This window comes from Pristiophorus japonicus, chromosome 17 (assembly GCF_044704955.1).
Source record: "Pristiophorus japonicus isolate sPriJap1 chromosome 17, sPriJap1.hap1, whole genome shotgun sequence".
Taxonomy (NCBI): domain Eukaryota; kingdom Metazoa; phylum Chordata; class Chondrichthyes; family Pristiophoridae; genus Pristiophorus; species Pristiophorus japonicus.
The window spans coordinates 89,042,930-89,069,458 of NC_091993.1; the positions used below are offsets into that span (position 1 = coordinate 89,042,930).

General features: G+C 44.6%; 1 protein-coding gene across 2 annotated transcripts in view; it reads left to right on the forward strand.

Moving 5' to 3' along the window:
* Positions 1-11,889: 11,889 nt before the first annotated feature.
* Positions 11,890-26,529, forward strand: part of LOC139228224 (ladinin-1-like) — a 143,035-nt gene continuing 128,395 nt past the window's right edge. For both annotated transcript variants that reach the window (XM_070859400.1, XM_070859401.1), the window contains exon 1: positions 11,890-12,101. In XM_070859400.1, the coding sequence (XP_070715501.1) occupies positions 12,064-12,101 (38 nt within the window). In that variant the 5' untranslated portion in view covers positions 11,890-12,063. The remainder of the gene's footprint in view (positions 12,102-26,529) is intronic.

Genomic DNA, 26,529 nt, shown 5'->3' on the forward strand with positions numbered 1-26,529 from the left:
TGTGAGTAATGGAGAACTAAAATATGAGAAACTAAATATATTAAATAATGGGGCTAAAATTCCGGCATCATGAGGTCAGTACGAAGTGCACTCGCAAAAGCCGTTTTTTGGGATGTAATGCGCATGCGCTGAAAACCGGCTTTTCCGATCTGTCAGGATTTCTCTTGACAGATCCTCTGCATCACCGCATGAAGGAGATTTGCATGGCCGAGATTGGGCTATTTGCCCAACTCATGCCCAGCGAAAGTCCCTCAAACTTTTACGCCTGGTAAAAGCAGGCGCATAGCTTTCACCAGCGTAAGAGATTTAAATACACATTTTTACAGTAAAAACCCTGTTCATTAAGGTAAGTTTATTTTTAACACTATTAAAACACATGAAAAAAATTCCCCAAAATATATTTTTTTCTAAAATATTTAATTACATTTAATTTTAATTAATTTAAAATATGTGAGGTGTTTTATTTATTTATTACGTTGTGTTTGGGTGTTTTAGGGTTTTTTCTCATTGATAGTAATGGGAACTCCGTTTGTGCGAGTTCCCATTACTATCAATGAGAATACTGCATTGATTGATTGTCCAGGCCCACGTGACTCCAGCTTGGTCTTGCGTACCTCGAAGACATCTCCCCATGCACTGAACAGCGAATCTCGGCCTCTGACCAGGATCCTCTGGGACCAACAGATAGATCCGTAGATTTTTTTTCGGGTTGGAGGCGTTCGAACGAAGGAAGCCTCCCACCTCAATTTTAGGCCCAATATGTGGACACTTCTCTTTGTGACAGAAAGCCGCAATGACCTTGGTGCCATTGTAGTGCTCTTGCTTCTGAGTAGGAAGGTTGCGGGTTTAAGTTCCGCTCCAGAGACTTGAGCACATAATCTAGGCTGACACTCCAGCGCAATGCTGAGGAAGTTAAACCGAGGCCACACCTGCTGTCTCAGATGAATGCAAAAGATCTCATGCCATTATTCTAAGAAGAGCAGGGGAATCCTGGCCAATACTTATCCCTCAAGCAACATCATTAAAACACATATGTGGTGATTCACCTCATTGCTGTACTGTGATTAATCTCATTGCTGTTTGTTGTTTGAGGGAGCTTGCTGTGCGCAAATTGGTTGCCGTGTTTCCCTACATTACAACATTGACTACATTTGTGTTTCCCTACATTACTACACTGAATACAAAAGTACTTCATTGGCTGTGAAATGCATTCGGATATCTTAAGGTCATAAAAAGTTATTTCTTTTTTCAAAATTAAATTTAAATTACATTACATTTAAAACAAAAGGTAAGCCATTTATCCATTTCTTTAGTCCTAGTAACTAGTTTTCTAATTAAGAAGGGGAAAAACTGACTCTATTAAAGGCTTCCTACTAAAAATACAGATTTAGGATAAGGACAAGGTTGGTTCAATGGAGATGTCCCTCTCCTCCCATGACAATCTGCTTACATTCACTGTTACAACTGTGGCTACTTTATAGAACTATTTTCTTTTTAAAGATCATCACAATCATTCTTATAAGCAGACTTGGAGGGTAAGATTCCATTTGGTAGGGGGAGAAAATAGACAGTAGCGGATCAGCACTCAATTTTCCTTTCAATTAAAGTCAATAGAAAAGAGAATTGGGCAGAGTTCTATTTTATCCCCAGAGTTGACTAAGATCTAAAAGCAGAACTTTTTTCAGGCACCTCCCCTTGCAGACCCCAAGATTTAACAACTACTTATAGCAATCTGGTTATTGGATCAAACCTCGTTTTGTGCTATGATACACACTCTCTCCAAATAGGCAAGCATTACACCTCAACCAGAATTTTTACAGGCTAAAGCAACTAATATATATATTTACAATTCAATGGGAAAGAAGGGCAAAGGAAATACTGTAACATAAAAATATTTTTAATGTAATTTTAACGGGCAGGAAATTACTTGGAAATGCTCGCACTCCGCCTGGTAAACAAGGTTTCCACACCGTATTTCTGGCCAAATAATGCCAGAGGAGCTGGAGTCACTCTGAGGAATTTACCAACCAATGGGAAGAGTTGTAATGAATTAATTACCCTTTTTAAGAACTGCCCACAGATGAATATTAGATTTTGCCTATCTTCAACTTCTTGTCTGTTTTAGTCCTCAAAATTGGTTAAAGATATGGGTGTAGGAAGAGTGCTGCAGCCCATGCCGAGATGGTGCAGTCTAAAGCCAGAACCTCTGGGCCCAGAGTTGTCCTCCAAGGTTATCTGCAGTCTCCTCAATTGAAGGTCAGCAACCTTCCATGCTGCAGCCACTGGGGAATCACGTCATTGGAGCTCTAGGAAAGGTAAAGGCAAAGAGTAAACAGGCACTAAGGGAAATCACATGGGCGATTAGTTTCACTTTGTATGCATTATTTAAGGAGTAAATTTACAAAATCAGATTTAAATTTTCATTTCCTGGTGGTTTTTATTTTAGTGTTGACAGAAAGAGGATGATGTGATGGTCAGTGATACAGGAACGTTTAAGGAGTGTGGGACTGTTGATGAATGTTACTGGCATCACCCATGAATAATCTGATCATGTAGAGCCTGGACAGAAAGGGGCTGTCTACGTTGTAGCCTTCCTTTCTCTTCCCCCACTTCCTCTTGCCTTTCCCCCTCTTCTCCTCCACTTCCTCCCCCTTCCAGCACTTGCTCTGCATGGCCTCTCTTCATTCTCTCAGTCATGTTCATTTCCCAGAGGAAGTCCTATCAGGTCACCCATGTCTGGAAGCAACTTCTTTCAGCACAATATTTTGTATAACATAAAAGGTACTGCATGACCAGCCAGAGGATTCAAATTTCAGCCAAGTATAGGAAATCTCCAAAAATATGTACAATTGCACCAGCAGCCAGAAGAAATAATCTAGTAACTCACCTGTAAGTACTTCAGAATTGCTTTAAATAGCGCTGGTGCAGATACTTCATGCCATTTAACGTCAAGTTCAAAGATATGCAGTTAAGACAGGTGTTGGCTAGTATTGGAAAATGGCAGTCGTGGCTTCAAATCAGCGTTGCACATTAATTTTAGTCATTACCTTGCTGTTCTGCTTGCTCCCGGCAGTTGCTAGGAACGTGTGTGCAAACCCCTTTACCAAGGTGGCGTCCGGCACACTTGCCGTCAAAAATGTGCGTGCGCATCTTGGACTTCAATTTTGAGTCATATGTGGCCACATACCACCTAAAAAACGGATGTTACGTGGTTCAATTTAGCCTTTGCAGTCTCATTTCTACTGGAAATAGTTGTTAATGAGTTCCTACCAAAGCTTGCATGCTGCTTGCCATGGATTGTATTGTACCACCGCCTCACTCTCCTGGGCACTCTCATTAACATCAGGCTTCCATCTTTTTCCTTTCCTTCTACTGCAGATTGAAGGTCCTATCCCTGCCTTACTGCAAGATTATCCAGCATACAGCACGCCACTTGTTTTCTGGGCTGTTAGTGTAGGGCTCCCCATCAGCCTATCTAGACAACAGAGATGGGAATTCAGAATTCTGATTATCTGCTCAATAATGATTTGTGTGGTACACAAGGCCTCAGTGAACCTGTTGTTCATCTTTGGATGACCGTGTGATGTCATTAGTCATAGCTGATGCGGGTAACCCTCATCTCCAAGCAACCATCCTGACACATTGCTCTGTTTTAACAATGCGGATATCTTTGATTGTTGAAGCATAAAAGAATCATGCCAGCTTCCGACGTAGCAAGCATTCACATGCAGAATAATGTGGTTGGCATCATTCACAATTTGCATAGTCACAGAACAAAAATACTTCCAATTGATGCATTCTATCAGAGCCTTTACTGCAACACAGGTGGCATCACTGAAACTTTGGACCTGGGACAATCCTGGCACTTGATAATATTCAAGTGCTTGCTGTCCTTGTTTTGGTGGGTCCATGGGAAAGGATATGAAATCTGAGACCTGCCTGAACAGGGCACCTGTCACATGTTAAATGCAGTAATGCACTGCCGATTGAATAATGTGACTTGGGTCACGTGAGACTGCCTGGAAATATCCGATAGGATAACATTTCAGAACAGTTGTTATGTTTCAAGGCTATGCCCTGGAAGGAGGAGGTTGCAGGTCTGGTGCCAACCGCTGGCATAACTCACTTACCTTGCCTGGAAAGAATTGCAGCCTTTGATAGAATTCTATATATGATGCCATGTTAAACCGAGGTCCTGCCTTCCCTCTCAAGTGGACGTAAACGATTCTATGGCAATGTTTCGAAGAAGAGCAGGGGAATTATCCCCGGTGTCCTGGCCAATATTTATCCCTCAATCAACATAACAAATTATCTGGTCATTATCACATTGCTGTTTGTGGGAGCTCGCTTGTGTGCAAATTGGCTGCCACGTTTCCTACATTACAACAGTGACTACACTCAGAGTATTTAATTGGCCGTAAAGCACTGAGACTTCTGGAGGTGAAATGTGCTATCTAAATGCATGAATGCAATATAAATAAGTGGAGGAAGAGCATCCAGGAGGGCACTGAGCACCTCGAGTCTCGTTGCCAAGAGCATGCAGTAACCAAATGCAGACAGCGGAAGGAACGTGTGGCAAACCAAACTCCCCACCCACCATTTCCTGCAACCACTGTCAGTCCCACTTGTGACAGAGACTGTAATTCCTGCATTGGACTGTACACCTGAGAACTCATTTTTAGAGTGGAAGCAAGTCTTCCTCAATTTTGGGGAACTGCCTATGATGATGATGATGATGATAAATGCAAGTCTGTCTTTCTTTTCATCAATTCGAAGACTCTCTTGTGTGGGATTTTAGGAGTTGTGCATTGCTGGCGTACGTGGTTCCAGAATCACATGGCTTCCATCTACTCATCCTCTAATTTCTAATTTTTTTCTTCCTCAAAGCACAGTCAAGAGTGGGATTCTAAGAGAAAAATCTTATACTTCCTTAAAATTAAATTCACTATTTTAAAATGTAACAAATGCCTTTAATACTTTAGTTTTCAAGAGACTTAGATATCGGCTGTTGCTTCCAAGCTTCAGATCATTGAGTCATGTCAGCAGTGGCCCTCTTTGCTATTGAGGGAGTACAGCGAAGGTTCACCATGATTGATTCCTGGGATGGCAGGACTGACATATGAGGAGAGACTGGATCAACTGGGCTTGTATCCACTGGCATTTAGAAGAATGAGAGGGGATCTCATAGAAACATATAAAATTCTGACGGGATTGGACAGGTTAGAGGCAGGAAGAATATTCCTGTTGCTGGGGAATTCCAGAACCAGGGGTCACAGTCTAAGAATAGGGGTAGGCCATTTAGGACCGAGATGAGGAGAAACTTCTTCACTCAGAGAGTTGTTAACCTGTGGAATTCTCTTCTGCAGAGAGTTGTTGAGGCCAGTTCGTTGGATATATTCAAAAGGGAGTTAGATATGGCCAAAGGGATCAAGGGGTATGGAGAGAAAGCAGGAAAGGGGTACAGAGGTTGAATGATCAGCCATGATCTTATTGAATGGTGGTGCAGGCTCGAAGGGCCGAATGGCCTGCTCCTGCACCAAAGGTCTATGTTTCTATGTTTATGGTGATGCTGTTTCCTGCGGTTAGGGGATGGGCGAAAACTAAGGGTAATCCAGGGGGAAGGGGGTCATGTGACCCACCTTCATTTACATGCACAAATCGCGCAGCTGCAGTCACAGTCAGGGTATCAGAGGAAAATGTTGACTAAATATTTTGGGGGGGGGGAAAGATTGTGGAGGAAGGTTTTCCTATTTTCCTTTTCATACTACCCATGTACCGCCCAAAGTTGGGCATGTTTCACCACAAACATCCAAGCAACATGTTTAGAAAAGCAGGTTTTGCTTGGTACAGGCATCTGCCAAAATTATTACAATACACTTATTGTAGGGATGTTTCATTAGGCCTCACAATGGTAGATGTAATTTAACCTATACAGGTACATTCATTCCAGTAATCCGCAGAGAGACTCATAAATACGTCAGACCTAACCATGTGTGGCTTAGGATTATATTCTCCACCTTAGTTCAAGGCAAAGTGAGGCAATTCCTTACTTCAGTAGGTGCGATGTGAGGTATGAAAAGTAGAAATAGCCCTAACTGTTTATAACATACAACTTTTATTTGACATCCCCTTCATACTCCATTATACATGGTAGTAAGTGCCACAACACTAGATCTCAAACAATTCGATCAATCCACTGTTATTCATTTCGTAAATACATGATTTACTCATATTTGTTGTGATATTCCTATTCATGAAGACATTATCATGCCATCTCATATACTTACAGGTAATGTGATTCTTGGCCTTGCTGATCTATCCAGTGTTAACCATCTTTGAGTCCGAGGTTTGCGGCTTCAAGCCCTAATCCAGGATTTGAGCAAATAATTTCCATTGATACGGGACCGGTGCAATACTGAGAAAATGCTGCATTGAGAGAAGAGTCATCCCTTGGATTAAACATTAACTTAAGACCCTGTCTTGCCTGTTTCTGTGGTTTAAGTAAATGTTAAAGATACCACAGCACTAATCAAAGAAGAGCTCTGGTATCCTGGCAAACATTCTTCCCTCAACCAATGCAGCCAAAAACAGATTAACTGTTCAAACTTGTTACTTGTGGGACATTTGTGCAAAATGGTTGGCCTGTTCACCCACATAACAAGACTGACTGCAATCCTTTATATGTGAAGTACCTTTCTGAGAACTGTGAGAAGGCACTATATTTCCACCCTTCCTTCCATCCTTTCTTCCTTAGCTCTCTCTCCTTCTTCCTTCTTCCTTCCTCCCTTCCATTCTTCCTTCCTTCCTTAGCCAATTATTTTTCTCCAGTAATCTGCTCAGTGGCAGGAATGCAGTCAAAAAAAATGCAAGCCTGTCTCCAGAGAGATAAATCAAAATGTTTGGCACAGAGATGTATTTCTGCTGTATTTCTAAAAAATGTTAGGGGGGAGAAATTCGGGAGAGCATCTTTTTCTACTTTTAAACACTTTGGGGGTAGTGCTCCAGGAAGGAAGTGGAGCGGTAAATCAAGCTCTCCACTCCCTTCCTGGAGCGCAAGAGGCAGCAGGCGGGGCAGTAAGTTGAGCAGCGCTGCCGCGTTGAAAGGCTCCTTCCCTCCCTTAAAGGGAAGGGCCATCGCAGCAGGCTCTGCAAAATAAACTTACCTTCTCCTCGACAGCAGCCACAATCCGTCCTGATCAGCCCGATGCACTGAAGCAGAGTGCTGGGCTGATTGATCGCGGTCAAAGAAGAGCGGCAACAAACTTGAAAGGAGGCAATTAAATTTTTTTTTTTAAACTTACCTCGGCCACCTTGCCTTTAATCATTGCCCCCGAAGCGCCTGGCCTCCCGATGGACGCCTCCTGCAGCTGCCCGTGTTTTCGCTCGGCAATGCTGCAGGGGGTGGAACCCAAGTTTGGATCCGGGGTGCTACTGGGGCAATGCGCACGGTGGTGATGTCACGACCTGCGGGCGAAGGCGTTTTGGGCACAATGCCGTACTGCTACCGCAAACCTCCCGCCGAATACAATGGGATTCGATGTTAACGCCACGCCCGGTCAGTACCTGGTTAGCGCCTCGTTAACGTCCTGCCGGAGGCAATAACTGGAGATGCTAAGGTGGCCAATTTCTAGGCCTAACAGTTTAATTTTTTTGCCTCCACACGTAGTGCCCAGCGATACTTTTACGCTACCGCAAAAGTTATTTCCCAAATTTCTCCCCCTGGGACTTTCACACAGGGATCAGCTGAAATATCATGAACAAACTTTAAAAAAAATTAAAGTTTTAAAAAATTCATGGGGGAGAAATTCGGGAGTGCCAGGCACTAATGTTTCCCAGCTATTAAAAAACTTTGGGGGTGAAATTGCCCTGCGTCCCAATTGTGGGCGGTAACCTGCTTAGGGTGGGACTTCCTGCCCACCACACTGACGCGCTTCAATGCCTCTCCCCTTCGCTTAAAGGGGAGGGCCACTGCGCACACTGCAAGGCCTCTAATTGCCTCCACTGGACCACCAGGGCAGTGTGCTACCAGGGTTGTAGCCCCGGACCACGCTCGTGAGCAAGTATTGGAGCCAACCCAAGATTCGGCAAAATGGCAAAGATGGCGACCCGGGGTTCTGGCGACCTCCCCTTCAAATTCTGGGGCAGAAAGGGATTGTCGTACGGCGCTGAGGGTACGCCGCGCACTGCGATGACATCATCACAGGTTGCACAGTGGCCCAGGGCGCTGCCCGCGGGGTGCGGCGCTGCCATGATAGCGCCTCCACAAACTCCCAGACAATTCCCAGGGTGCCAATAGCGCCCCTCACCACGCCCCCGCCCCCCGCCCCCCACCAAAACTGTTTCACGCCCTGTTCGCGCATGTCACATAAAAGCACAATTTCGCCCTCTCGGTATTTGCGCTCCAGGAACGAAGTGGAGCGTGAAATCAAGCGCCCCACTTCTTTGCTGGAGTGCTAAAGGACAGAGGAGAAGCGGTAGTTGTGCCGTGCTGCGCTGCCGTGTTCCAAGGGAAGGGAAGGGCCATCGCCGGGCTGAGGAATCGCGTGGCGAAATGTAATCAGGATGCACCAGACTGGGGAGTTGTAATAAAGTTTGCCCTACCTGACCATCACTGCCTTTATCGCTCCCCAAGCGGCCAGCCGAGGTGACAACACCTCCTGCAGCTGCTGTTGTTGACGCCTGGTGATGCTGCTGGGGGCGGGAGCGAATATCACATCCGGGGCGGGTGCTGTGCACCAGGTGATATCATGATCTACAGGGCGCAAAAAAGCAAGGCGGTATGTGTTAGTGCCAGTGCAAAACCACCAGGGACGTTCGTGGGTGTCGGTGAATAAGCTGCGTCTGGTCGGTAACCCTTTAGCGACTCGTTACCGCGCCCCACGGGTGCTAACGGGAAGCGCAAACCAGGCCAATTTCTACACCTTTAAATTTCTATCCCTCCGTGGGGCAGTGTGCGCAGTGGCCCTCCCCTTTAAGCGAAGGGGAGAGGCATTGAAGCGCGTCAGTGCGGTGGGCAGGAAGTCCCACCCTAAGCAGGTTACCGCCCACAATAGGGAACTAAGGACTTACCGACCGGGCGTGGCAAAATTACAGACGCCCGCAAACTTGCATAGCAGGTTAGCGCTGGCGCTAAAACTTGCCGTTCCGATCTCTGGCACCCTGGAGATATTAACGTCATCCGGTGTGCAGCGCCCCATTATTGCTCCGGATGTAAATTTTGCTTCCGCCCCCTGCAGTATCGTCGGGCATCAACGACGGCAGCTGCAGGAGGCGTTGTCACCTTTAAGGGAGGAAAAGAGCCAGTGAATCCGGCAGCGCTGCACGGGACATTGTGCAGCGCTCTGTCGCGACCGCCCCGCTTGCTCCCTTTAGCGCTCCAAGGTAAGTAGTAGCGCTTGATTTAGCACTCCACTTCCCTATTGGAGTGCTAAACCAGAGGTTCGCATCGAATTCAATTGCATAGCACCCAGCGGTTCTTTTGCACTCCCACAAAAGTTATTGGCCCAAACGGGGCGCTACGCAATTTCTAACCCAGACTTCAGTTTATACTTTAGTACTAGTTTTTTGTTATGGACTTGTCAGTTCCTTCCTTCTACCTGTATTCAAGAGCTAGAAGAAAATAAGTATTCATGCACAGTCCACCCAGAACAGGTAAGCTTGTGCCATGACCGGTTCAAGCTGTTTTTCATGTTTTTTGAAAATTCAGCATTTAAATGTCTTTAGATGCTGTACAATGTTTTTTTTGCATCCAGAAAGCTTCAGCCTTTTCGGGTGGTATAGGGAGGTGGGATCTTCAAATTTACTGTAATATTTGGCTGGTGGCCTAAGAGACTACAAGGTCCTGTCTACAAGAGTTTGGAATGCATTCTATGACAATTGTATTGCTCTAAATGGCTTAGCACTATACTGAATCTAGGAGCAAGTGCTCACCGAGCAATATTCTACAATATTTCTTCACTGTACAGCGATAAAGGGCGAGAAATTCGGTATCGCCCACTTTGAGGCAGTGATGCCGCTAGGACGCTACCTTTAGGGCTGGGCAATGTCTACCGCCTCAAAGTATGATAGTCAGTTGTATTGGCCAAAGAGGAGTGGTGCGCTAAGGGAAGCGTTGCACAATCCTATTCGGGCGATAAAGGTCCATCGCGGGGCAGTAGCGTGGGAGCACTTCTCAAGTTGAGGCGCGAGGATACCGGCATCGTAGCGCCTAAAGAGGAGGTGAGGTCGACCATGTGAAACCTGCTAAAAAATGGAACGGAGACTATGAACAGCCTTCCACAGGTCAGTAATTGTTATAAAATTTTACTTTCAACACTTACCTCTTAATTTCCTGCGATATCGCCCTGGGATCCTCTGTGCACCATCTGCTTTCCCGATCGGGAGTAGCACCAGGAGCTATGGCAGGCGGAAACAGTCAATTTTGTAAACCCATTGCAAAGGGGGCGTTGCACACTCTTGACGTCACCAAGTGGGTGGTGCTAGAGTGCGCAAAGCTAAATGACAGCGCAGCCACTAAACCACCAGTGAAGTTCGCGGTATGCTGTTATAGCACGGCACTCGGGTGGTAGGTGTTTAGCAGCCCCTTAGCGCCCCTCTCTGGCACTAATGGTGGTGCTAATCAACCCAATTTCTCCTCCAAGGAGTTATTTTCTGAGTTTGCATTCCAAATGGGGAGCCTGGCCCACCACGAGTGCATATTGGAAATTCATCTGTACATTGCCCATGATTTTCCATCCATTCAAAGTAATGGTCGGTGAATCATGGGTAGTGTGTGCTCAATTTTCCAGTTTGTGGTCTCAATGGGTAAGGCTCCCTCTCTGGAAGTTCAAAGTCGGAAAGTTATCCCTAAAGGCTTTGATGAAGAGTAACCTTGCTGATCGTGAGAAGTAGGGTAAACTTCTTGAAGGCACACATTCTTCCATCAGCTTTTCCAGCCATTTTCGCTAGTTGTTTGACTCAGTGCCCATCAAACGTAGACGAGCAAGCCGATTTGTCAAATGACTGGCTGGTTTATTCTATGCCATGTTTTACTTGGTGTAAGAGAGCTCAGTAAACATTGACAAAAACACAGTCAGAAGGTGAAAGGGTTAATTCTGTATCATGCGGCACCTCATCTAACGTACTATATAATTCCAACATAGATGTCATTTTGCATGGCAGTTGAAACAAAAAAAACATGCTCTTGCAATCAAATAATTGTGGGGACTAACCACTCTTTGCTGAGTGCTAATAGATCTGCATCTAGTCCTTGTAAATTCCAGTTTGCATATGGCTGGGTGTGTTCTAAATACACTTAAAAACTCTGATTCTTGTGATTTGTTTCATAATCTTTAGTGCAGACTGATTTTGGAACAAATAAACAAAGATAACTCCATACTTCCTGTAGTCCCTTATTCTGAAATCATTTGTAATCATTGCAAACTTCCTTTTTTAGGATCTAGCTATGTGTACTTAAGTTTATGTTGGTCACTGTGTGTCAGTTATTTTGACATTGACAATTATCACCATATTCCAAAGACAAAAGAGGTGATAGGAGACCTTTTAGAAAGTGAGGATCATTACAATAATCAAAATGCTTAGGTTCGTCCCTTTAACAATAAATAAAAGTAACTTCTGAACTGCCATATTTCCTCCTCTATCAGTTCAAAATTATTTTGACTATAAATAATTCAAAACAAAAAAAGGACAATAAAAATCCATTAGCCATTCATTTCATCATTGATTTATATTATTAAGTTGACATTTGTAGATATTTTGGATTTAGTTCCAAAATTTTAACATGTTGCTTTTGCAAATTCAGATTTTATATGGTGCAGCTAATAGGTAAGTTACAGTATACAACACAATAGATAAGAAGCCACGTGATCCTACAGCAGGGGAGTACTAACAAGCTAGGGTGAAGGTGCACTTCACTGACTGGATAAGTACTATATGGCAGATGGAAAACAGTGAAGAAAGTTTATTTACTCATTGTGTGTACAGTTGTTAAACTATCTGGAACAGCATAGAAGTTAGCACTGGAGTTTGTTTTAGACACGGGATTAACAAAGCCTGAGGGACAAAATGTCATTAAGTAGAAAAAATTGGACTGCTCTCTCCAGGTAAGTGTCTTTTAATATTTAACACTTTGACTACTTCCGTATTGGTACATGCAGTTACACTTGAATGTTACAGGATAACTGTTGTGAGAAATACAAAGTGAAAAATAAGTCCAGCAACTTGTAGTTTGATGTATATGTAAAGGAAATGAAAACTGAATGCTGTATATTATGTCTGTCCTGCTTTTTAAAATGTACAGACTGGCGGAATTTCAGGCATATAGGGTAACAAAGTAGAAACGATATGCAAACAAATAGTTTCCTGTCAAAACAAAAACATAAAGTAGAAGAACTTTTCTAAAAGATCTTTACGATACCTTTACCTATAGCTTTGCTATTGAGATAATTAACTACCTGAGCAGTCTGCAGAATGTTTGTTTAGTTGGCAACCTTTCACAATGGCTACTCCGTGTAGGATTAGCCAAAACACATTTTTTTCCCTCACAATTATTGCTTATGGAATAATGGATGGTTGGGTGGTCATTACAGAAGTCTGAAAATCCTGAATGTATTTTGTAGTGTTCATGCGTATACAATCTGAAAACAACAAAAATGTTAACCATATATATCCCTGTAGTTCAAATTCCAGGTAACTCTAATAAATAACAACAGGTCGACTTAATAAAAAAATCTAACTATTAATATTAAATGATGCTGTATGTTCCTAGTTTCACATCAGGCACTTTTAATCATACTTCACTATTTGGTCAGGAGATAGGAATTGTGCTGCCTGTACTCATCCTCAATAAAGGAAGTAAAGGCAGTTCCTTGGTAGATATATCTGGAGTTGTGTTTGATTGACTTGGAAAAAGATCTCCCACCTATCATCCCAGTTTTTCATTCCCAGTTGACTTAGCTGAATCTAGTAAAATCTAACTAGAATCTCATTTAAGACCGACATTCAGAGTTTAGCATTGTAGTTCACATATCACTTGCTTGTCTTTATATTTTTTTAATACTTCACCTTGCACTGGGAGTGGCAGCGCTATATAGCATGCAATTTATAAGGAAGACGGCATTGATGCAATGTCAGCAAGGGTCTGCCCTAGGTCCGCAGTTCTTTACATAAAAAATATGGGAGGGGATACTTCTCATGAAATTTACTGACCCTACAAATTTATTTGTGACTAGCATAGGGGAGTTTGATGGCATTCAAAGTATATAAAGACATTATGTGAATGAGGGTAAGGAATTTAATGTAGACAAATGTAAAGGAAATGTGTACACTGTAAGTAAGTCCTTCTTTGCAATGGGTTGCTGGATTGCATCCCAGTCCCATGGGAGCACTTTCAGGTGTTTTGCTTAACAGGGAGGGCACCAATAAAAATTCGAGGAGTAGTTTACCCACTCAAACTAACAACGCAAAACTAACATTTAGTTATAATAGCTACTTTAAATTAAGTTGGGCTGACTGTGGGGTTCGTCTTTGTTCAGTCACTTCATTAGAACTTCAAGAAGTGAAACAAGACATAAGTAAGTAAAACAAACAAATCAAATCAAAGCAGTAAAATGAGGGCAAATCATCCAAAACGTAAACTACGTGGTGCTCATTCGTCACTGAGGGCATTCAATGGTATTCAAGCGCAATCCATGCGTAGAAGGTGCTAAGTGAAAGCTCCCCTTGTCTAGAAGATGGAGCAGGATGTGCCTTTTATGTATTACAAACTGAAAGTAAAAATTGTGTAATACTGCTGTTACTAGTGACTAATTTTGTAAAATGGGTGTGCTGCATAACAGCCAGAGATTTAGTAAGCCACTTCAGATCAGAAAGATAAAAGGTTTATGTCAACACTACTACCATAAAGTACTATTTGTACAGGTACTGTTGCAGCCATTACCTTTGATAATGGAAAATCACTCCAGCGAGTAACATGTTCTCTGAGCAGTTTTTTTCCTATTTCCGGAATTGAGCAGGCTATTGTTAATATGATAGCATTGGCCCTTTAAGAAGGTATAGAGAGCCACTCCCTAAACTCTGGCAACTCACTACATGTAACTAATCAGTATGGAAAGCAATTGTGAATATAAAGAAGTGGATATTTCCATGAAACTTTTGAATGTTTTCTTTGCATGCCCAAAGTTTTTTCCGAGTTCGAATTTGAACTTGTTTTTCCACAAATTGGAATGGGACACTTTTAAACATGAATTAAAAAAGTAATGGTATGGGAAACAAGATTATGGACTGGAAAATTATGGGCGGGGAATGGAGCAGCTCCCTAGGCAGTCTGGAAAATAGAAGTTTGAATCCAAAAAACATTCTGGGGGTGAAATTCAATAACCTCCCAAAAAGGGGTGCAGGGAATGGGATGCCCGATTAACCTGCACCCATTCAATGTAATGCAGGCAGCACGCCAACTTTGTGCTTCCTGTTCATTTACATGATTTCATTGTGCACCCAGTGCTAACCATGCTGTTGATTGGCTGCATGCATCAGCAGGGGGCCTAAAATCATGAGAGGCTAGCGCCAGTTAAAGCTCGCCTGCACTGCTTAAAACTAGTCTGCACCTCTTAAAGGGAAGGTGTGGTGTGGCTGGAGTAGGTGCTTAAAGTCATTCTGCAACTGAAGCTGACCTGTGAAACACTCAAGAATGGGACATAGTAGGCTGCAAGGATTTCTGACCCTGCACTGGAAGCCTTGGTGGAGTAGGTGGAAAGGAGGAGAGTTGTACTGTATCCACAGGGGCCAGGAGGCCATCAACACGCATGCTCAGAAAAGTGGGAGCAGATAACCATGGCAGTTACTACCAGGAGTCAAGCCCTGAGGATCTGGATGCAGTGCCTCGCTCAGGATGACAGTATTCGTTCCTTCTTCCAAAAGGTACACAGGGGGAGCTCTGTGATCAGCAGCCTAAAGGAAGAAGATGGTTCTGTGACGTCTTCACAGCCCGACATGCTGAGGATCAGCAAATCCTTCTCTGCCGGGCTGTACGACGTCAAGCCCACAGGCCGCGCGGCCTCCCTGTCTTTCCTGTCATCTATCTCGGAGGTCTTAGACGACAACAAGCGGGAGCGTCTGGACCACCCACTAACTCTGGATGAGATGACAAAGGCCGCCCAGTCCCTTGCGACGAGTAAAACTCCCAGAAGCGACGGCTTACCGGTCGAGTTGTATTTGGCTCTGTGGGACTAGATGGGCCCAGACCTGCTGGGAGTGTACGAGGGTATGCTTCTGGCCGGCAGTATGTCAGAATCAATGAGGAAAAGGCATCATCACCCTCATCTACAAGCAGAAGGGGGATAGGGAGGAAATCAAAAACTGGCGACCCATTTCGCTGCTCAAATGTGGACTACAAGATCCTGTCAAAGGTCATTGCAAACAGGGTCAAGTCTGCTCTGGAGCTGGTGATCCGCCCGGACCAGACCTGCGCTGTTCCCGGCAGGAAGATCTCTGATAGCCTCGCGCTACTCAGAGATACGATCGCCTACGTGCGGGACAGGAGGGTGGACACCTGTTTAATCAGCTTGGACCAGGAGAAGGCCTTTGACAGGATATCGCACATGTACCTGATGGACGTGCTCTCTAAGATGGGGTTTTGGGAGGGTATCCGCAATTGGATCCAACTGCTCTACACAGACATCAGTAGCACAGTTCTAATCAATGGGTGGGAAACTGAAAGCTTTCCAATCAGGTCTGGAGTCAGGCAAGGCTGTCCCCTCTCCTGTCTTGTTTGTGTGTTTTATCGAGCCCTTTGCCGAGTCCATCAGGAAGGATGCGAGCATTAGAGGGGTGACGATCCCAGGCAGCGGAGGCGCTCCGGTCAAGACCTCCCTGTACATGGATGACATCGCCATCTTTTGCTCGGATCCGCAGTCGGTCCGCAGATTGCTCACAATCTTCGACCAGTTTGAACTGGCCTCGGGAACGAAGGTCAATCGCAGCAAAAGCGAGGCCATGTTCTTTGGCAACTGGGCCGACCGGTCCTTCATTCCCTTCACCGTTAAGCCAGATTACCTGATGGTGTTGGGAATATGGTTCGGAGCGGACGGGGCGTGCGCCAAAAACTGGGAAGAGCCTACCGCCAAAGTGAAACAAAAACTGGGATGGTGGAAGCTGCGCTCCCTCTCTATTGCAGGAAAGAACCTGATCATCAGGAGTGAGGTGCTCTTGGTGTGGTTGTTCATGGCACAGGTCTGGCCCATCTCACGCTCCTGTGCTGCGGCAGTCACCCGGGCCGTCTTCCATTTTGTCTGGAGGTCCAAAATGGACCATGTCCGCAGAGACACGATGTACAAATCTCTGGACAGTGGAGGAAAGGATGTTCCGAACGTGGCCCTCATCCTGATGGCCAGCTTTGTGTGCGGCTGCATCAAGCTGTACACTGACTCCCGGTACGCAAACACCAAGTGTCACTACGTGCTGAGGTTCTACCTGTCCCCAGTGTTGCGAAGGATGGATCTGGCCATGCTGCCGCGAAACGGCCCCACCAGTTGCACCATGCCTGTCCACCTGTCCTTCGTGGAAAAGCTTTTCAGAAAAAACCCTTTGACCACAAGGCCATAAAGCAGTGGTTGGCATGTAAGGTCCTGGACGCCCTACGAAAGAAGGAGAGGGTGGACCCTATCGGGTGGTTCCCCGAGCAGACTGTCGAACTCATCTGGCAGAACGCCTCATTGCCAGAGCTTTCACACAAGCACCAAGACGAAGCTTGGTTGGCGGTGAGGAAGGCCCTACCCATCAGATCCTTCATGCACAGCCGGGGTTTCAGAGACACGGCAATCTGCCCCCAAGTTGGCTGTGGTGCGGACGAGACAGTCATCCATCTCCTTTGGGAATGCCCCTTTGCAAGGCCGGTCTGGATGGAGATGCAGTGGTTGCTGTCGAGGTTCATCCCAAGCAGCTCCGTAACACAGGACTCTTTGCTCTTCGGGCTGTTCCCAGGGACACACACTGAGACAGATATCATCTGCTGCTGGAGGGCCATCAACTCGGTGAAAGATGCACTTTGGTCTTGCCAAAACTTGCTGATCTTTCAGAGAAAGGAGATATCCACATCTGCGTGTTGCAGACTGGCGCAATCCAAGATCCAGGAGTACGTGCTGAGGGACGCACTTAAAATTGGTGCAGTCGCCACAAAGGCACGGTGGGGAAGGGCCATAGTTTAAAGCCCTCCCGCCATGATAAACTCAGGGGCTGGAATCAGTATAAAACTCCCCTCGGGCTGTACTTGTAAACTTTTTGTATACATAGAGCACCATGATCTGAAAAAACCTATGTAGTGCCATGTATAATGCAAGTTCTGTCTAATAATGTATGTTGCAAAGAAATGTAACTGTACCCTCACCCATTCCGTGTACCGTTTAGTGCCACTAGTAAAGCAATATGATGACTGTATTACAATGTATCCTGGATTGTACTGAAATGTACCGCGAAATGTAAAGCAAGCAAATTAATTGAACGGAACTGCCGTCAGCATTCAAATGTGTTGCATGGAATTGCTGACTGCATCCAAATGTACTGAACTGTCTTCCAATGTATTGTGCAAATGTTTTATATGAATATGAATAAAGTATATTTTGAAATTTAAAAAAAGACAGTATTCGTTCATCCACCCCTGCTACTCAGCCAGTGCCTTTGCTGCTGCTGTGTCAGACTTCTGCCGCCCATGCTGGGATGGTGCCGTCTGCAGCCGGCTCTTCTGGGCCCAGAGCTGCTCGAGGTCATCCTCCAAGCCATTGGCAGTCTCCTCCACTGAAGGTCAGCAGCCTTCCACAGCCATGCTGCAGCCACGGCTTAGCACTGCATAGGAACACACAGAAGACAGGAACTAAGGGAATACACATGGGTGATTAGTTTATCTTTGCATGCAATATGGCATGATTTCATTTATAAATTTGGTTTGGAATGTTTATTCTGTGGAAGCATTTATTTTTGCATTGTGGCCAAACGGACACTGTGATGGTCAGTGACAGAGGCACGGTAAGGTGTGGAACTTTAGGTGAATGAGGAATTGGGATTGCAGTTACAGGTATCGAACTAGGAATGGCTCTTCACGGACTGCCCAGACAGAAAGAGGTTGTCTAAGTTGCCTCCTCCCTTCCTTTTCCTCCTTCTCAGCTACTTGTCATATAGCTAGTGGCAAGGGCTGTGGCTTCATGATGGCGAGGTTGTGCAGCATGCAACAGACCACCACGGATCTTGACACCCACTCCGCTTAGTACTGCAGGGCTCCTCCAGAGCGGTCCAGGCAGCAGAAGCATTGTTTCAGCATACCGATGATCTGCTCTATCACATTTTATGTGGCACATTTCATTGTATGCATGCTGTGCACCTGTGCATGAGTTGCACATTGGAGTCATCAGTCGTGTCTGTCAGTGGATAACACTTGTTGGCCAATAGCCGCCCTTCGGTTTGCTATGGTGGCTCAAATGCAGGTGGGACAATGCACTGCCACAGAATGAAGGCATCTTGATTGCTGCCAGGATACCGGGCATTGACCTGCATGATTGGCTGCCTATGGTCGCATACCAGCTGGACATTGAGGTTGTGGAATTCCTTTTGGTTCTAGTACGTAGCAGTTTTAACATGCGACACCCACAAAGCGATGTGCGTGCAGTCAATGGCACCCTGCACCATGGGGAAGCCTGCAATACTAACAAATCCGAGTGCTTGCACCGCCTGCTGCTCTCTGGCAAGAAAGAATGAAATGTTGTCAGCTCTCTTTGAATTGAGAGCCTCAGTGACCTGCTTTATGCAGCAATGGACAGCAAATATCTCCAGCCTGGAACGAGCCCGACGCATAAAAGTTCATCGTCGCAGTCACGTTCACAGCCACTAGCAATGCAATCTTTGCCCTGCTCTGAGTTTGCAGTTGTGGCTGCAGCAGGTGGCAGATTTCAGTGAGGACGTCCTTACTGATGCAACAGTACCATCTACAAATTGTACTGCAGCAACACGCCAAGGCTTCTTCGGCAGCACCTCCCAAACCCATGACCTCTACCACCTAGAAGGACGAGGGCAGCAAGCACATGGGAACACCATCACATCCAAGTTCCTCTCCAAGTCGACTTGGAAATAATACCGTTCTTTCATAGTCGCTGAGTCAAAATCCTGGAACTCCCCTCCCAAACAGCACTATGGGAGTACCTTCACCATGCTGACTGCAGCGGTTCAAGAAGGCAGCTGACCACCACCTTCTTGAGGGCAATTGGGGATGGGCAATAAAGGCTGGCTCAAATGATAAGTGTGTCAAAACAGTTTGGGTGGAGATAAGGAACAATAAGGGGAAAGTCACTGGTGGCCGTAGTCTATAGGCCACCTAACAGTAGCAACTTTGTTGGTCGGAGCATAAACCAGGAAATAGTGTGGGCTTGTAAAAAGGGAACAGCAATAATCATGGGTGATTTTAACCTCCATATTGATTGGACAAATCAAATTGGTCAGGGTAGCCTTGAGGAGGACTTCATAGAATGCCTAAGGGATGGGTTCCTTGAGCAGTATGTAACTGAACCAACCAGGGGGCAGGCTATCTTAGATCTGGTCTGTGTCATGAGACAGAATTAATAAACAAGCTCCTAGTAAAGGATTCCCTCGGAATGAGTGATTATAGCATGATTGAATTTCAAATTCAGATGGAGGGTGAGAAAGTTGGATCTCTAACCAGCGTACTAAACTTAAATAAAGGAGACTATGAAGGTATGAGGGCAGAGTTGGGTAAAGTGGACTGGGAAAAAAGATTAAAGTGTAGGACGGTTGATGAACAGTGGTGTATATTTAAGGAGATATTTCACAAATCTCAAGAAAAATATATTCCTGTGAGGAGGAAAAGGTGTAAGGGAAAAGATAGCCATCCGTGGCTAACTGAAGAAATAAAGGAAGGTATCCAATTAAAAATAAGGACATACAAAGTGGCCAAAACTAGTGGGAGGACAAAAGACTGGGAAGCTTTTAAAAGCCAGCAAAGAACGACTAAAAAAAAATGATTAAGAAAGGGAAGATGGACTAAGAAAGTAAACTAGCACAAAATATAAAAACAGATAGCAAGAGTTTCTATAGGTATATAAAAAGGAAAAGAGTGGCTAAAGTAAATATTGGTCCCTTCGAGGACGAGACCGGGGAATTAGTAATGGGGAACATGGAGATGGCAGAAACTCTGAACAAATATTTTGTATCAGTCTTTATGGTAAAGGACACTAACAATATTCCAACAGTGGATAGTCAAGGGGCTACAGGGAGGGAGGAACTTATCACAATCAAACTCACTAAGGAATGGGTACTCAGTAAGATAATGGGACTAAAGGCAGATAAATCCCCTGGATCTGATGGCTTGCATCCTAGGGTCTTAAGAGAAGTAGCGGCAGGGATTGTGGATGCACTGGTCGTAATGTACCAAAATTCCCTGGATTCTGGGGAAGTCCTAGCAGATTGAAAAACTGCAAATGTAACGCCCCTATTTAAAAAAAAAAAAAAAAAAGTAGGCAGACAAAAAGCAGGAAACTATAGACCAGTTAGCCTAACATCTGTGGTTGGGAAAATGTTGGAGTCCATTTTTAAAGAAGCAGTAGCAGGACGTTTGGAAAAGCAAAATTCGGTCAGGCAGAGTCAGCATGGATTTATGAAGGGGAAATCATGTTTGACAAATTTGCTGGAGTTCTTTGAGGATGTAACGAGCAGGGTGGATAAAGGGGAACCAGTGGATGTGGTGTATTTGGACTTTCAGAAGGTATTTGACAAGGTGCCACAAGATAAAAGTTCACGGGGCTGGGGATAATATATTAGCATGGATAGAGGATTGGCTAACAGAGAATAGAGAGTCGGGATAAATGGTTCATTCTCTGGTTGGCAACCAGTAACTAGTGGGTGCTACAGGGATCAGTGCTAGGATGCCAACTATTTACAATCTATATTAACGACTTGGAAGAAGGAACTGAGAGTAGAACGTAGACAAGTTTACTGATGATACAAAGATGGGAGGAAAAGCAATGTGTGAGGAGGACACACAAAATCTGCAAAAGGACATAGACAGGCTAAGTGATTGGACAAAAATTTGGCAGATGGAGTAAAATGTGAGGTAATTGGCAGAAAAAAATCAAAGAGCAAGTTATTATTTAAATGGAGAAAGATTGCAAAGTGCTGCAGTACAGTGGGACCTGGGGGTACTTGTGCATGAAACACAAAAGGATAGTATGCAGGTACAGCAAGTGATCAGGAAGGCCAATGGTATCTTGGCGTTTATTGCAAAAGGGATGGAGTATAACAGCAGGGAAGTCTTGCTACAGCTATATAAGGTATTGATGAGGCCACACCTGGAATATTGCGTGCAGTTTTGGGTTCCATATTTACGAAAGGATATACTTGCTTTGGAGGAAGTTCAGAGAAGGTTCACTAGGTTGATTCTGTAGATGAGGGGGTTAACTTATGAGGAAAGATTGAGTAGGTTGGGCCTCTACTCATTGGAATTCAGAAGAATGAGAGCTGATCTTATCGAAACGTATAAGATTATGAGGGGGCTTGACAAGGTGGATACAGGGAGGATGTTTCCACTGATGGGGGAGACTAGAACTTGAGGGCCTGATCTTAGAATAAGGGGCTGCCCATTTAAAACAGAGATGAGGAGAAATTTCTTCTCTCAGAGGATTGTAAATCTGTGGAATTCGCTGCCTCAGAGAGCTGTGGAAGCTGGGATATTGAATAAATTTAAGACAGAAATAGACAGTTTCTTAAACAAAAAAGGGATAAGGGGTTATGGGGAGCGGGCGGGGAAGTGGAGCTGAGTCCATGATCAGATCAGCCATGATCTTATTGAATGGTGGAGCAGGCTTGAGGGGCCATATGGCCTATCCTGTTCCTATTTCTTATGTTCTTATCACAGTTACGAATAATAAAAAAGATATCTCACACATTGTTCCACGCTGAGGTTCAGGTAGGAGAATTTCTCCCTGACTCCCTGAACAGATACAGCCTCCTGCTGAGAGCCCTTCTCCCCCTCCTCCGTCTCCCTCTTCCAGAAGCTTATCCTGCTCTGCATGCCCGCTGTTCATTCTCGAAATCATGCTGTATTCCAAAGGGATTTCCTATTCGTGCACTCTGGCAGCAAGTGATTTGTGCAGAAGCCTTGAAGTCAGGACAAAGTCCTTCAGTACTTGCCACACTACTCCCTCTGACTTTGGAAACTTTAAACAAATATTGAAAGGACCAAACACAAGCAGAATTGTAGCAACAACCAGAAGAAATCAACCAGAAGCTAACCTAGAAGTTGGTAATGATCCCTTTAAATATAGCTGGTAGTGGGTCCTTCCTGCTGCTGAACGCGGGTTCAGCTGTGTGAGGTTAAGAGAGGCATTGGCTGGAGCGTTGAGCTCCAAAATGGCAGATCTGGTGTCAAATCAGCATGCTGATTGATATCATCATCTGCCTGCTCTGCATACTTCTGGCGGACATTCACTGAATGCGTACCAACACCCTCACTAATATGGCATCTGGCGCGATTCACCCCACAAGTGTGCACGTGCATCATAGATACCCTTTTGAGTTTGTAGTGACCAAAATATGGGTTGTATCTTGCACACCTGAACACACATTCAGCAGCAGGAAAGATCCCAATTTCCGGCCCCCTGTCCCTTTAGGGAAATGCACGAGTTTGATATATACTCCTCTGTAGAAATTGGCACCTTTTGAAGCATAGTCCCCTAAACTGCAGCTAAATGGATGACTTGGACACGTGACACTCTAGGGAGAAGCAGGTTTTAGATGTATAATCCCCATGAGCCCTAGATAAATAGATACTGCATAGCCAGCAGTGATATGGATGTCTCAGATACAAAAGCATCAAGCCACCATGAAATTGGATGGACCTGTTGTACGTAATTAATTTTTTTTTAAATCAATGAACAACAACTGGACAGGAGAAGGCATGTTAACTCTTTTGGCAATAAATATACCTGTGATATTTTCATTAGTACCTTAAGTAGCCTTTCAAATGCTTTCTGTGTATGATTGTTAGATGGAAAGCAGCAAAATGACCCACAGCATATGATAGCAGTGTTTTACTTGAAAGGACAGCCCACGTGGGTCAAAATCAGTTGAATTGGGTACCAGTTTTAAAATTATTTTGACCGACTTCCGTTATTTGAGGTCACAGTTAAGATAGTTGCTTTGGACATTTGCTGCCTAGCCTGCTTAGGCTTCAGTTCATTTACAGTTAAGATTCGGTACAATCAAATGCAGAGAGCATGAATGGCTACTTAAGGTATTCATGACAATACTGTGGTCTAGATATGCCTTGAATCTCCTTGTCCCCATGGTGAAGAGCGTGTTGGTGAAAAACCATAAAAGGGAGAGTGACCAGCGTGTTAGCTTGCTTGCCCTCATCAGGTCATTGAACTTCCATTGCTAGTCGTACTGGTCAGAAGATCTGGGAGTGTGAAAGTTGGCACTCAAATCCAATGCCACCTCCCTCCACCTGGCACAAAACTCTTCTTTTTTTTTGTCTGTTGCACCCTGCCATGGAGACCCAGCATTCTTTCTTTCCTTTGCTGAATCTACTCGGAGAGCTTGGAGGTTGGTCTCATTAAAAGTGCGGGCCTTTCTCTTTGCAATGCCCATAAGGGGATTGGAATACAAAAATGAGGAAGTGATGATTGGTCAGACCCCGTCAGGAGTACTACTTTCAGTTTGGGGCATCGAACCTCAGGAAAGATACATTGTTCTTGGAAAAGGTACAGCACAGATTCACCAGAATTATACCAAGACTTCAAGGGGTAAATTAGAAGGACAGGTTGCATAAAATTGGCTTGTATTGTCTTGAGTTTAAAAGGATGAGGGGGTGATCTAATTGACGTGTTTAAAGTGATAAAGGGATTTAAGGGTAGATAAAGAGGGCTCAAATTTCCCCAACCCCTTTTTCTGGCGCCCTCACCCGAAGTGCCGCCTCCAAGCATGCCGAAAATCTTCCTCCTGATTCTGGCCGCTCCCCAGCCTCTCCATGGTGGTGACGTAGCGTGGCCCAGTGGATTGGGGGCGGACCCAGGTCCCAGAGCTGAATGGGCTCCCTCATTGGTGGCCTGCTGCGTTCCCTAAGGTAGGACTTCTATTTTTTATTTGTTATTTACTGATTTATTGATTGCTTACTACTTTGGTCTTAGTGCTTTAGGTGCAGAGTTCCTTCTATTTTTTATTAATTAATTGCTTATTACTTTTTGTGCTTGTTGCAAATGTACTGCTTTGTTTAGTGCTTGGTGCTTTAAATGTATTTATGCTTCTTCAATGCTGTTGTGAAGGTCTTTAGTGCTTTGCAAGGTCCCCTTCACCCCCCCCCCCCATCTCTGGCTGCCTGCGCTGATTTCAAGTCACTGCAAGGTTTTTCTGAACGTACAAGAGTGCCCACTTACGCTGGCCTAAGTTGGTTTGGAGTAACTATTAGCTGGCTAAACTTGCTTAAATGGCCAAAACAGGTGTAAGTGGCTGGTAACGCCCCCTTTTGGAAAAAAAAACGAAACTAAAACAAAACCTAACTAACTCGCTTACACTGGCGCAAATTAAATGGCCAGAATTGCAACTAAAAAGATACTCCAGAAAAATCAAGTTGCTCCAAAAAAAACTGAGCAACTCCTGGAGAAATTTGGGCCCTCTAGAGAAACTATTTCCTTTGGTGGGGGAATGTAGAACAAGAGAGCACAATGCTAAAAGCAGAGCTAAGCCATTTAGGAATGAAATTAGAACAATTTTTCAAATAAAGGCATGTGGAAATCAGGAATTCTCTGCCCCCAAAAGGATTTAGATGCTGGCTCAGTTGAAATGTACAAGATTGAGATTGATAGATTTTCATTAGTTAACAGTATCAAGGGATATGGAGCAAAGGCAGCCTAACGGAGTTCAGGTACAGATCAGCCATGATTTAATTGAATGCTCAAGGGGATGAATGGCCTACTCCTGTGTTTCTTTCTCTCCTATATTATTATAAGCTCCAAGCACACCCAGCATAATATTCTCTGTTTACATGGGATTTGCATGACAGAACCACCAATTAATATTTAAATGAGCTGACCCCGCAAATGACAGTGGATTTAGCTCCACAAAGCATCGGCCAATGAAAGTCCCAACTCATTGCCACAAATTCGGTGAAATTGCTGTGTGGATTTTGGGCCCCTAGTTTTTATATAGTGCATTTCACATCTTCAGGACATTCTAAAGCTTTTCACAGCTATTGAATTACTTTTGAAATGTAGTCACACTTGTTCTGTAAGCCAATTCAACAGGCAGTTTTACACAGCAAGGTCCCACAAAAAGCAATGGGATAAATTATCAGTTAATCTGTTTTTGTTGGTGTTGGTTCAGGGACAAATGTTGGCAAGGACAACTTCATGCTCTTCTTCAAATAGTGCCATATGATTATTTTATATTCACCTGAACAGGCAGACAGGACCTCAGTTTCATCATCATCAGACAGTCCCTCGGAATCGAGGAAGACTTGCTTCCACTCTTAAAATGAGTCCTTAGGTGGCTGAGCAGTCCAATACGAGAGCCACACACTCTATCACAGGTGGGACAGGTTTGCCGCACGCTCTGTCCGCTGCCTGCGCTTGATTTCTGCACGCTCTTGGAGATGAGACTCGAGGTGCTCAGCGCCCTCCCAGATGCACTTCCTCCACTTAGGGCGGTCTTTGGCCAGGGACTCCCAGGTGTCAGTGAGGTTGTTGCATTTTATCAGGGAAGTTTTGAGGGTATCCTTGTAACGTTTCCTCTGACCACCTTTGGCTCGTTTGCTGTGAAGCAGTTCCGAGTAGAGTGCTTTGGGAGTCTCGTGACTGGCATGCGGACAATGTGGCCTGCCCAGCGGAGCTGATCAAGTGTGGTCAGTGCTTCAATACTGGGGATGTTGGCCTGGTCGAGGATGCTAATGTTGGTGCGTCTGTCCTCCCAGGAGATTTGTAGGATCTTGCGGAGACATCGTTGGTGGTATTTCTCCAGCAACTTGAGGTGTCTACTGTACATGGTCCATGTCTCAGTGAAACATCTCATTGAAAGACATGAGCTCTGACAATACCTCACTCCCTCAATAGTGCATGCGAAGTGCAGCCTCGAGTATGCGCTCAAGTTCTGAACTGGGGCTTGAAGCGACAACCTTCTGACTCAGAGGTGAGTGATGCCACTGAGCCAAGCTGACACATACGGTGAATGACTTCCAACCTTTAGCGTAAAATTCTGCAGTACTGATGTAGCTTCTGGATGTTATTATTCTGCTGCCACAGCCCATTTAAGGGCTGGTCAGTTCAACACAATTTTACTTAGCAACCAGTATTTTATCATTATACAAGCCCCACACTTTACACCATTAATGCACAAGCAATCATCTATTAACTCGTCTAAGGGATAATTAAATCTTTTGCGTTTTGTTTTCTGCTCCTGACAGAATGGGACAGTTACATGAGACCACTCTTTAGAAATCTGCACTGGAGCATGATAGTTCTGCAGAGCAGCCGATATAAACCAACA